At 48.9% G+C, this 12,790-nt stretch overlaps 3 protein-coding genes across 4 annotated transcripts in view; 1 reads left to right on the top strand and 2 right to left on the bottom strand.

The window, feature by feature from the left end:
* Positions 1–7,261, bottom strand: part of ASB8 (ankyrin repeat and SOCS box containing 8) — a 32,475-nt gene extending 25,214 nt beyond the window's left edge. The window contains exon 1 of the mRNA XM_025477431.3: positions 7,109–7,261. The gene's annotated coding sequence lies outside the window, so the exon portion shown is untranslated. The remainder of the gene's footprint in view (positions 1–7,108) is intronic.
* A 638-nt stretch (positions 7,262–7,899) lies between these two features.
* LOC118352596 (translation initiation factor IF-2-like) lies at positions 7,900–9,965 on the bottom strand. The gene is made up of 3 exons (XM_049102826.1): positions 9,903–9,965; positions 8,854–9,824; positions 7,900–8,386 (listed from the first exon to the last, which is right to left on the bottom strand). The coding sequence occupies exons 1-2, from the start codon at positions 9,963–9,965 to the stop codon at positions 9,159–9,161; spliced, it is 729 nt and encodes a 242-aa protein (XP_048958783.1). The 3' UTR covers positions 7,900–8,386; positions 8,854–9,158.
* CCDC184 (coiled-coil domain containing 184) lies at positions 9,677–11,786 on the top strand. Of its 2 annotated transcripts, XM_025477425.3 has the most exons (2): positions 9,796–10,440; positions 10,680–11,786. In XM_025477425.3, coding segments are annotated over exons 1-2 (474 nt in total). In that variant the 5' UTR covers positions 9,796–9,968; the 3' UTR covers positions 10,682–11,786. The 2 variants fall into 2 exon arrangements, with proteins under 2 accessions (XP_025333208.2, XP_025333210.2); XM_025477423.3 differs by having other exon boundaries at positions 9,677–11,786.
* The last annotated feature ends 1,004 nt before the right edge of the window (positions 11,787–12,790 follow it).

Raw genomic sequence — 12,790 nt, 5'->3', positions numbered from 1 at the left:
ATAATAATGCCAATGGACATTCCTGTCTTGTTCCTGACCATAGAGGAAAAGCTCTCAGTTTTTCTCCATTGAGGGTATTAGCTGTGGGTCTTTCATATATGGCCTTTATGATTTTGAGGTATGTTCCCTCTATCCCAACTTTGTTGAGGGTTTTTATCAAGAATGGATACTGTACTTTGTCATATGCTTTTTCTGCATCTATTGATCATATGGTTCTTATCCTTTTATTAATGTGGCATGTCACATTGATTTGCAAACATTGAACCACCCTTGCAGCCCAGGAATAAATTCCACTTGATTGTGGTGAATAATTTTTTTAATGTACTGCTGGAGTTGATTTGCTAGAATCTTGCTGAGAATTTTTGCATCAATATTCACTAGGGATACTGGCCAGTAATTCCCCTTTTAATGGGATCTTTGTCTTGTTTTATAATCGAGATAATGCTAGCCTCATAGAATCTGCACATTTAATGCAATCCCTCTTCAAATACCACCAGAATTTTTCACAGAACTAGAACAAACTATCCTAAAATCTGTATGAAACCACAAAAGACCCAAAATAGCAATCTTGAAAAAGAAAAGCAGAGCTGGAGGCATCATAATTCCAGACTTCCAGGTATATTACACAGCTGTCGTCATCAAGACAGTATGGTGCTGGCACAAAAACAGACACATAGATCAATGGAACAGAATAGAAAACTCAGAAATGGGCACTCAACACTATGGCCAACTAATCTTCAACAAAGCAGAAAAGAAGATTCAATGAAAAAAGACAGTCTCTTTTAACAAATAGTGTTGGAAAAACTAGACAGCAACATGCAGAAGAATGAAGCTGGATCACTTTCTTACACCACACACAAAAATAAGTTCAAAATAGATGAAAGACCTAAATGTGAGCAGGGATCCATCAAAATCCTAGAGGAGAACACAGGCAGCAATCTCTTTGATCTTGGCTGTAGCAACTTCTTACTAGACAGGAACATTATCAACAACAGCCAAATTATGGAACTAGCCCAAATGTCCATCAACTGATGAAAGGATAAAGATGATGTAGTCTATATATACAATGGAATATTACTTAGCCACCAAAAGAATGTAATCTTGTCATTTGCAATGACGTGGATGGAGCTAGAGTATATCATGCTAAAAAATACGTCAAAGAAAGACAAATGCCATATGACTTCACTCATATATGGAATTTAAGAAACAAAACAAGATGAACATAGGGGAAGGGCAAAAAGAGAGGGAGGCAAACCATAAGAGACTCAAGTGTAGAGAACAAACTGTAGAGAATGGAGGGATGGGCTAAATGGGCGATGGGAATTAGGGAGGACACTTGTTATGAGCATGGGGTGTTACATATGTGACGAATCACTAAATTCTATGCCTAAAACCAACAATACCCTATGTGTTAACTAACTAGAAGTAAAAACTTGAAAAATGAAATAAACAAAAAAGAAGCCCTTTAAAAAGACTTAAATGTATCATCCTGCCTTTTGCCCTCACAGGGGATCAGGGAATGATGCTGCTGTCTATCCTCTGTGCTAGGTTGTTTCAGAGATAAAAATCTACTGAGAGGGCAGCCTGGGTGGCTCAGCGGCTTAGCGCCTGCCTTCAGCCCAGGGCACGATCCTGGAGACCCGGGATCAAGTCCCACATCGGGCTCCCTGCATGGAACTTGCTTCTCCCTCTGCCTATGTCTCTACCTCTCTGTCTCTCTGTTTCTCATGAGTCAATAAATAAAATCTTTTTTTTTTTTAAATCTACTGAGAAGTTCTTTCTAGCCTATCTTCCTCTCTCACATCTCTGTTGATTACTTCCTTTCTTCCATTAGACCTTAGATTCAGATAATACTCCAGCATCACCTCCATGCTTCATCTCCAAAGAACCTTTCTCCATAATCACTCTTTCCAATGACAAGAATTTCCCCCCAAACACTAATGAAAGTCCGTAAGTGTGAAGCAGAGGGGACTTATGTCTCACAGACCTCATTACAATTAAACACCCGGAATTTCAATGTTCTAACCATGTGAAATTGTGGGCAGTTTATTATCAATCACACCTGGAGGTGCCTTGGATGGTTCTCATTATTCTGCAGAACTGCAAAAGCCGGTATTGCCATTGGTAAGAGGGAATTAATTTTTAATAACACAAGAAGCAACTGGAAGCAGGTGTTTGATATAGTGATGGATAAGCTGGGATGATGGGAGAATGGATATGTGACTCAGGATCACACTTGAGGGGAAATGAGTCCTGGTTTGGTATATTCATTCTGGTACTCACCAGTAAAGTCACATAAAATTGCCCTCTGCTTCTTAGAGACCCAGACAATACTGTTGAGAATAGAAAGGCCTTACTGAAATTGTTCTACTAAGGTTGTTTAGGGACTAACTTTGACCTCTGGAATATTGTTTTTCTGATCCATGGTTGATTTTTTTTTAAGATTTTATTTTTTCATTTTGATATGTAGAGAAAGAGAGAGTCTGAATGGTGGTAGGTGGGGGTAGTAGAGGGAGAAGCAGGCTTCCAACCAAGCAGAGAACCCAACTTGGGGCTTGAGTTGGGACTCCAGGGACTCCAGGATCATGACCTGAGCGGAAGGCAGATGCTTAACTGACTGAGCCACCCAGATGCCCTTGATGTTTGGTTTTAATTTGGTTTTGCTATTCTAGAAAGTTTTATCCTTAGATCTCCTTTGTTATGTATTTGGTCAATCTGGAGAATTTTCATTTTTGTTTGGTTTGGTTTTAGAACAGAAGTAGAGAAGGCACAAGCAAGGGGCAGAAAGCAAGGGTCAATTTTATTGCAGTAAAAGGTACCCTGAACTAACATTACCCTAAATTACTAGCCTACTAGTTCAGGAACTCAAAGGGAAGAGAAACACTAGCTTGTAAAGCACAGTAACCTTCCTATTCATAATACCCTTGTCAGTTAGCTACCAATCTTATAACCAGTAGTAGGGCATTTTTTTTAACCCGTCTTTGGTAGATTAAGAATATAAACCAGGAGTTCTCCCTAACATATAGGATGGGGATACATTCTCAAACAACACTGATGGGGGGTGGGGAGAAAGCATGCAGTTCTCTGACTTTGAGTTCTTTTTTTTTTTTTTTTTAAATTTTTTTTTTATTTATTTATGATAGTCTCACAGAGAGAGAGAGAGAGAGAGAGAGAGAGGCAGAGACACAGGCAGAGGGAGAAGCAGGCTCCATGCACCGGGAGCCCGACGTGGGATTCGATCCCGGGTCTCCAGGATCGCGCCCTGGGCCAAAGGCAGGCGCCAAACCGCTGCGCCACCCAGGGATCCCTGACTTTGAGTTCTGACTGAAACTTGGCTCCACTATCTTTGTGACTTTGATGGGGAGGGTGGTAGTATATACCAACGGGGGTTCCAGTGGGTGGGCAGGTGATAACTCTCATTTCAAAGCCATAAGCACTTTCCTGTTTTACAAGTAGATACTTCTGTGTGTCTTACAGTAAGTATTCCTTTTTTTTTTTTTTTTAAAGGCCACTAGTAGGGTCATTTAATTGTGTGAACATAAGCTTTAAATCACTAACGTAGATGGGTGAAACCAAAGAAGCTACGCTGCTCTCTAAGATAAGACAGAGTTGGAGCTCTGCAGCTACATGTCCTTAAGGGAGATGTTTCTTTTTCCTAGATATGGATTCAGGCTTCATTCATTCATCTATTCAGCAAATATTTATTGAGCACCTATCATGTGCCAGGCACTATTCTAGGCTCTGGAGATATCAGAGTGAATAAAATCCAACATCTGCCCTAATGGATCTTATGCCCTATTTGAAAGTGAAAGACAACAAATAAATAAACAAGTAAAATATAGTGTAACAGATATTGACTGTTCTTCTCCCTGTGGAGAAGAATAAAGCAAAGAAAAGGGACTGGAGAGTTCTGGAGTAAAGGGGGATCCTTGTGCCTTCAAGAAAAAAAAAGCAGGTGATGACTAGGTGGCTCAGTGGTTGAGTGTCTGCCTTTGGCTCAGGGCGTGGTCCTAGAGCCCCAGATGGACTCCTGCATCTGGCTCCCTGCGTGGAGCCTGCTTCTCCCTCTGCCTATGTCTTTGTCTCTCTCTCTGTCTCTCATAAATAAACAAAATCTTTTAAAAAAAGAAAAAAGAAAACAAAGCAGGCATAAGCATCGTGAACTTATGGATGACCGTAGAAGATGGAACTGTTTTCACATAAGACTTTTATTTAAAACAGGGGCTTCAGGGTCTGTGTGAAAAAGTTGGGAGAAAGACCCTTCTCCTCACTTCTGCTTAGATCCAGCACTGCTGCAGTACTTTGAAGATGTGGATCACCTTCTGGAAACCCAGTCTGGGAAACCATCATGAATACTAGTGTGGTCCCTATTTGTATGTATTGAATAGAAGCCCAGGGCACCTTCACAGTGGCTGCTAAACTGTAGCTGGCAGTGCCTTGGTCATAGCAAAAGAGATGTGGTAAAAACTATTCTTGATAGTATTGTTAGGGTGTCTAAGAGATTTGGAGAGAGCATAACTATATGTGTTAGTAAGAATGAGACCCACAAAATTTTGTATGAATTGTCTACAATAGAATACCTTAGACTCCCTCAACATATGACAGGAGAGAAGAGGCCTGGAAATTTGCATATGTCAGGATATAGGAACACTGAATTTCTAGAAATTCATTTAAATGGAAGGGCATATTTCACTCAGCATATGAAATAAGTCAATTGGAGAAGGACAAACATATGGTCTCATTCATTTGTGGAATATAAAAAATAGTGAAAGGGAATAAAGGGGAAAGGAGAAAAAATGAGTGGGAAATATCAGAAAGGGAGACAGAACATGAGAGACTCCTAACTCTGGGAAACAAGCTAGGGTGGTGGAAGGAGAGGTGAGCGGGGGGTGGGGGTGACTGGGTGACGAGCACTGAGGGGGGCACTTGACGGGATGAGCACTGGGTGTTATTCTATATGTTGGCAAATTGAACACCAATAAAAAATAAATTTATACAAAATAAAATAAAATAAATGGAAGGGCAGACATACCCGAGTCTGTGCCCTGTCCAGATACTTGGGATATAATTTCCTCCAAATTGGACTGATACTCTCTGGGAGAGGCAATTTGTCAAGCAAAATTGTCCCATGGAACCAAAAATTGTGAGTGGCCTTCAGTGGTAAAGCATTATCAGTGCCTGATGACGGTTGGGACTTGGGGCCAAACCAGTCCCTGAGCTGATGGCAACTTTCTGGGCGGGAGGGGCGGGGGCACAAAAATATATAGAAAAGATGGAAGGTACATGAGGCCCTGTTACAGGCATCAGAGTTGGCTCCCGAGCTCCAAATGCCAGTCTGTGGCCAACTACCCAGCAACACTTGGACTGGAACTAGCCCTGTCAGAGTAGCATAGGATAAATGATTGAATGTACACTGAGGAAAAAAAGCCTCTGCAAGTGCTGACACAAGTCATGCAGAAAGGGGAGATAGGGTGAACACCAGCACGACAGGTTTAATTGGAATGACAGGTGATTTTCAGTGGAAATTCAGACTGTGTAAGAAGGAATTCTCGCTTTGAGTAAAGTTAATATGGAAGAGAAAGAAATGTGGGGGGAATGGCCTTTTTAAGACTCCTAAAAATGATTTGAGGGCACAGACAAAGCAACTGAAAGTCTTGCTCGGGCTCAAGTGTGTGTGTGTGTGTGTGTGTGTGTGTGTGACTTCATGGCCATGTCTGTGACAATAGTACTCTGGAGACTGTGGACAGTTGGACACCGTCTCCAGCTAGAGGCTCATAATGGTTCAGGGTCCTTGCAAACTACCATGTCCACTTCTCTGTACAAGGGTAGAGGAAATGAGCAAACAGGTTGTCTGTAATACCAGGCAAAGCACCCTCTCATGATGAGAATATTTAGTCTATGAGACAGACCGAACCTACAACAATGAGTATTCTCAGTCTCTCTTGAACCTCTAGAAAAAGACCCCTGCCCATGACAGTTGGTGCTTTCGCTACCAGTGCAGAACGGAGGGCAAAATCAAAGATGCTGAAACAAGGACAAAAGTTCCTTCTCAAAAAAGAAAAAGAATACATCCAAGAGGTGAAGCAAGCAGGCGAGTGAGAAAGCAAGGGCCAGGCTTGAGAGAAAGTATGGGAGTGTCTGCAGTGAAAGGAGAGAGAATGGCAGCTACAGCTCTGTCAGGATGTGTGAGATGAGGAGAGGAGGAGGGAAGAAAAGTTTAAGATGTTTTGCTCTGTGCTGAGAATGTGAATTCCTTTAGAGTTTTCCCAGAGATTATAATAAAAATAAAGTGCTTTTAAATTCTTTTGGGCTGTTGGATGTGTTTCTTTGAATGTGACATCATGATGAGATGAGCTTCAAGGTAACTCCATGCCATAAAAGTTACATCTGGACAGAACTGTCTGGGATGGTTGGATGTAAGGTGTAGCAGTCAGCTCCACCTTGGTTTTGATCATCACTCTCCATCTGGGTCAAGGCAGCATCTTCATCCTGGCTGTTGGATTTATAGTGCAAAAAGTACACTAGCTATATAAAAGACAGACTGGAGAGAAACTGGACGCCAGAGAGGAAAAGAGCAGAAACTTCTAAGAGTCACCATTCTAGTGAGAATGTGATGGTTAGAACTAGGTGTGCCTGACAGAAATCTGTATCTGTACACTATGGAGTCTCTTCCCCACATTGGCTCATGAGACTGGAATGAAGGAATAGACCAGCTGGAGCAGTTCCCTGAAGATAAGAGAAAAGCAAGGAGCAGACGGGATTGTTTTTTTCTTGCTAGATGGCATACATGCTATGTGCAAATACGCTAATGACGTGGCCAGAGTACCCATTCAGCCCCCTTTTGCTTGGGAATGGATCCATTCAATAAATCTTAGGGCACTGGTGTCCAGAGATCCCGGCCCTGAAACCTGGCCAGCTGACAGAGGCTTCTTTGCTCCCTGTATCTGTCCCCTTTATTTTTCAGAGGTTAGACCCTCCTATTTTCCCTAGTCCCATTTCCACACAGAATTCCTAAAATGATCTGGTTCTGAACCTGATGCACCAATAGTCTCCTCCTCACATTTTCAAGTCCTGCTACTAGTCTACTACTCCCCCAGGTCCCACCTACCCTCGGCTCTCACACGTCTGACCTGGAACTTGACCGGTTCAGCCACACCACTTGATCTCTGCACCTGTATCCCATGTTCTTTCGTGCTTCTCCAAGATTTTCCTTCCCTCTAAGCTCAGACCCCCTGTACTCTCAGCAGACTTCCTCCCAGCACCTCTGGGCAGCATAATGTAATCTTATGCTGAAAGCCTTGACATACATGGTATCCTCAACAATAGTGGCAAAAAGCCCTGTATGATGACATAACCCAGCTCCTACTGTACGGGGACCATGTTTAATGTAAGAGTAAGACTACGATGGGAAGCCCTATATTAGGGACAGGGTCATTTTTATGGATAAAGGCAGGGACCCACTTGAAGGGTGAGATAACTGGCAAGATGAAATCAACCATTTGAAATACTGGTCAAGAATGTGAAGTAACAGACCCAGGCAAAAAGCCCAAAGTCCTGTCTTCTCTGGCTATAGCAGAACTCTCCAGGGAAGGATGAACCACGGGGTCAAACCCATATGCCCTGAGAAGATGCTTTCTATAGTATGAGGAGGAAATTACACCGTGTAAGCTCAGCTGTGTGTGTGTCTTGTCTCCATTTCTAGTTTTCCTATACTTTTCTTGTAAAGACTTTTTGTAAATACCAGCCCACTTCAGCTGTGCTTAGGAAAACCAAGGAAAAGCATTTCTGTCTTCTCCTGAGCTTTAGGAATAACCCATGGGGAACAGAGCGCCACAAGTTTGTGGAGTAAAGAAAGGAATGAGCAAGCAAATAGGATTGAATCATTCGTTTTAGAAAATATCATACTGCAGGGTTTTTAATTTGTTCACATATTTGTTCTGGGAAGTCAAATTTCTAATGGCTGCAAATAATACTTTATAATTTCGGCCATCCCTTAGGTTAAACTTTCTGCTATTTAGGTTACCTCCCCACTAATTTCTATTTTAATAATAGTAGAATAGACATAAACCAAACAGTTCTTTAGTGCTATAGTGCTACAGAAGTTTCTCTGGGCCAGCCCCACTCTTCCTTACTGGAGGACACAACCGGGGAAATCCCAAGGTAACAAGTCGGCTATTGTTGAACTACTAGGGTACAAAACATCTCACGCAGATCTAGCTCTTCCCCATCTTGAAGTGGTCCAGTTTGTTTCTCCTCTTTAGATTTATTTCCTCGTACGAAATTCATTTTTAGCTCCTGACCGCCTGGCTTCTCCCAGTTTGCTAGGGTCATTACTAGTGAGTGTGCTGCTGCCCAGGTGCTTCTGCTTCGCAACCTCAAGTCAGATCTGTGAACGTATTAAATTCAGAGTTTCTTCCTCCTCCCCTTTCCCACTCCGCTCCTCAAAGAGGGAAAGTCGTCACTTTTGTGAGGCACTTGAGGATGTCTGTGCAAGGACACTGGGCCCTGGGGGTGGGGGGAGGGGGACTGCCCTCACACACACTGTCCCCATCCATCCCTTTCACCCGTGAGCTGATGCGGTGTCAGGGTTAGAGATAATATTGTAGATTATTCAATCCAATCCCCTAACAGATGAGGAAAGTTATTCATCCAAGGTCTCCGCACTTGGTCTTACGGCCAAAAGGCCGAGAGAAGCGATACCCAAGGTCTCTGAATTCCAAGGCAGGAACAAAATCGGATTCAGGTCCCCTGAAATCGGCTGTGTGGGCTGCAGAGCTCTGGAGGAGGGAACAGGGGCGCCCCGCGGTTCTGGCCGAGGGTTCATTCAACCAACACAGAGAGCGTTTTACTTACTACGCGCCAGGCACTATCTTAGGTGCCGGGGACTCCGGGGTTGAGGGCGGGGAGCCGAGGATGCCCGCACCTTGGGGAGCTTCCGTCCTCGGGCCTTAAGCGCGGGCCTCCGCGGGCCGGAATCCTCCCCGCGCCCCGGGCCGCCCCGGCTGGCTCAGCTGGGAGGGAGTCGCGCGCTTCCTCCGCTTCCGCGCGGCCTGCGGCGGGGGGGGGGCGCTGCAGAGGCCGGAGCCAGAGGCGAGGCCTCCGGGGCGCCCGCCCCGCGCTCTGCACCCCGAGGCCGGGCGGGGCCGGCTCCAGGGCACCTACGGGTCCTTCGCTTCGTGCGCGCGGCCGGGGGCAGAGCGGCGAGGCCCGGCGCTGGCGCCATCCTCTGACCGAAGGGAGGCCTGGGGGCGGGGGGGCTCCCAAGGCAGCGGGCGCCGAGGCAGGACGACGTCTCGTGACCCGGACGGAGGTCCCTGCCGCAGGCCGCCGGCCGCGCTCCCCCCCGGGAGGCCCCCGCAGCACCCCCGCCCCACTGCAGCTCCGCCGCCGCGCTCCCCGCTCGTCGCCACTTCCCGGTTGCCATGGAGACGCACGTCATTTACGTGCCGTGCGTCGCCTTGGAAACAGGGGCGCATCCGCGGCGCGGCTGGGAGGCCCGCCCCTGCCACTCCAGGCACGCTCGCGGGCGCCGCCGGTTCCCGGCCCGGGTAGTCCCGAGCGGTCCCCGCCGCCGGCCTCCGCGAGCGCCTCGGGGACCCCGAGAGCCCGCGGGCACTCGCCGCTCGTGGCGCCCGGAGGGCGGCGCTGACCCGGGCGCAGTCCGGGAGGCCAGGCGGGGGCGGGCGCTCGGGCCGCGGGGCGAGGCGGAGGGTCCGCGTGCCGCCGGCTCCTCCCGGCCTCCTCCGACCGTGCCGGCGCCCTCGCTCGGCTCGGGACTCGCCTCTCCCGTCGGCTCCCCGCCCCCCTCGGGAGCCTCCTCTTCCCTCGGCCCCTCCCCGCCACCCCCCCGGGGGCCTCTCCCCCTGCCCCGTCCCTCCCTCCCTCCCTCCCCCACCCCCGACCCCGACCCCGACCCCGGGGGCCGGGCTGGACCGGACCCAGACGCCGCCGCCCGCTTCTGCCATTCAATGGAGGACGGTCCGCTGGAGATCATGACCAAGGACGGCGGCGACATGCCGGCACCTCTGGAGGTGTCCACCGTGCCGGCCGTGGGGGACGTGATCTCCGCGGAGTACAACGGCGGCATGAAGGAACTGATGGAGCACCTGAAGGCCCAGCTGCAGGCCCTGTTCGAGGACGTGAGGGCCATGCGGGGGGCCCTGGACGAGCAGGCCTCGCACATCCAGGTGCTCTCGGACGACGTGTGCGCCAACCAGCGGGCCATCGTCTCCATGTGCCAGATCATGACCACGGCGCCCCGCCAGGGCGGCCTGGGCGTGGTCGGCGGCAAGGGGAGCTTCCCGGGCGCCCCGCGAGAGCCGGAGACCCCTTCGCCTGCGATCGGGGACAGCGGTTTGCTGGGTCGCGATCCCGAGGACCAGGACGACGATGAAGAAGACGAGAAGGAGACGCCCGGCTCCGCCACACCCACTAGTCACTGTGAGCGCCCCGAGAGCCCCTGTGCCGGTCTCCTTGGGGGGGACGGGCCACTTGTGGAGCCCCTCGACCCGCCCGACATTACCCTGCTGCAGCTGGAGGGCGAGGCCTCTCTGTGAGGGGACTCCGAGGGGCGCCACTTTCCCGGGCTGGCTTTGGGTTTCCGAGTGCATGACGCGAGGGGACTGGACGGCGCGGTGCAGCAGGCTTCCCTCCGACCGCTGCTCTCGTGGGTCGGGCAGAGAGACTGCCTCGAGGAAGGATGCGTAGGGTGAAGGACCCTGGGAGCTCAAGGATTCTTTCTGCCTAACCCGGGGAGACCTAGCGAACGGCCGAAAGGTGAGGTTCCGGGAGAGGAAGCGCCCATCTCCGGACTCCCATCCATCCCCTACCCTGCCCATTCCCCCTCCCCAGCCAACAGGAGAACCCCTGAATTGTGTAAATAAAATTCTGCTTTTTCTATTCTGAAAAAGGACTTATCTAGGACTATGGCAAATAATCTCTAACGATTTACCTAGAAACTAAGGAGTTGGGGGTATTCTGTTCTGGCAACAGAAAATTTACCCTTCTGCTGAAATCCAAGATATTCAGCGCTCTGCAGAAGCCTCTCCCCCTCACAGATCTCTGCGGCTGCTGATTGGTAAAGGAAGCTTGAGGAGGGAACTGCAGCCCTAGGAATCTGGGTGAATGGGGTTCCGCGGGCCCCCGGGCTGGGAGGAGCTGGCTATGAATGTGCATGAAGACCTAATAGCTCAACCTCTAGGATTTTTGCATGCAGAGCGGATCCTGCCTTGTCACTGACTTCATCTGGGATTGCTTTATCCACTCACTGGGGCTTAGAGAACAAAGAGCCCAGTACACAGGCAGAGACTTGGGGTGCTCAGCAGCAGCCCAGATTTAGGGGACGTTTGAGGGACTCTTGGGGGCCGCAGCCAAAAACTGTCTCTCTCCTGGCTACACCCGCTTAACTTCAGTTCCTTTTCCTGTCGATCTGTCCCTGCCCGCTGCCTCTCGGTGTTGCCTCCATGATGTCTTGTGTGTGCTATGTGTGTCGACTTGTGTAGTAGTGTGTGAGCCCTGAGGGGCAGGGCTTGTGGCTCTGGTGTTAGGTTCAGGGGGCTTCAGATCCTTCTGTGAGCCCCAGGCTATCATGGCGCTTTCCCCTGTCCTTTCCTCTTTTCCCCACAACCAGGGCATGGAGCATGTGGCTGTCCTGAGGTTCTTAACTGATGTGCCTCCCCTCCCACCTCTTCAAGTAGTGACTTTGTGTGCCCTTTCTCCTCCGCTGTGTATTCCTTCTCAATGCTTTCCTTGGTGTTAACCTTAATAAAGAGGCGTCATCTCCCCTCCTTGCTGACTGGTACTAGGGGGATGTCAGGGTGGGGCTTCTGGGCCCGCTACATGCTACATGGACCGGGGCTTAGGGGGGACTGCAGGGACCATGCCTTCCCTCCTCTCTCCTTGCCTCCAGTTCCAAGGAGTTGGCTGACCCTGCCCTGGTTGGGACACGCGTCGCCAGCTCTGCCTCCTTTCCCTTCCATCCTGGACTCTGAACTCAAGCTGGACGGGGGAAGGAAAGGGTATATGTTGAGTCTCCCAAACTAACCAGGGCTTTTAGTAGCAGAACTCCAGGTGTGCAAGTGACTTCTTTTCAGTGAAGCGCCTGCTCCCTCCCTGAGAGATGACTTCGAAATCTGAGTCCAGGAATGGCAGGCATGACACCTGTTCCATGGGAGGGTTAGGGGTGGGGTATTGTGGGTATTGTTCCAGAGGGATTGCCCAGGATCTCTGAGAGGAGAGTGACACATCACAAAAGAAAGCACAATAACTGCCTCAAGCCCCTAGTGGAGAATGCCAGTAAGGTATTCCCTGCGGAGCTCAGACTGACATCGGCTCTAGTCTGCTCCCTTGGGCCATGGAATTTCCTAAGGCTGCCCCAAACAAATTGGGGAGAAGAATGTGCTGGAGTGCTGTGGTGTATGCATATGCGTGTGTGTGTGTGTGTGTGTGTGTGTGAGCACGCGTGCCTGTGGAGAGGCTTCAAAGAGCACCAGAATCACAGATCTGGGTTTGAATCTCAGTTCCAACACTGAATGACTGAGACTTGGTTTGCTGCTTGAGACCTAATTTCTGCAGGTGTAAAATGGGGACAAGAAGTTGTTGGGGATAAAAATATCTAAGACCTGTAGTAACTCTTGTGCAAATGTTAGTTCTTTTAATAGTTAGTTCTCTTGGGATGGGGTGATGATGGTAGTGACTGGCTCCTTTGGGAAAACAAAACTACCTAATGAAGGTTCTAGAAGCTCTCTTTTTTATATATAATCCTTCCCTGTCCAAAGAACTCTTAACCTTC

Source organism: Canis lupus, chromosome 27 (assembly GCF_003254725.2).
Source record: "Canis lupus dingo isolate Sandy chromosome 27, ASM325472v2, whole genome shotgun sequence".
Classification (NCBI taxonomy): Eukaryota; Metazoa; Chordata; class Mammalia; order Carnivora; family Canidae; genus Canis; species Canis lupus.
Note: the sequence above shows the minus strand (reverse complement) of the source record. Positions and strands in the feature narration are given on the sequence as shown.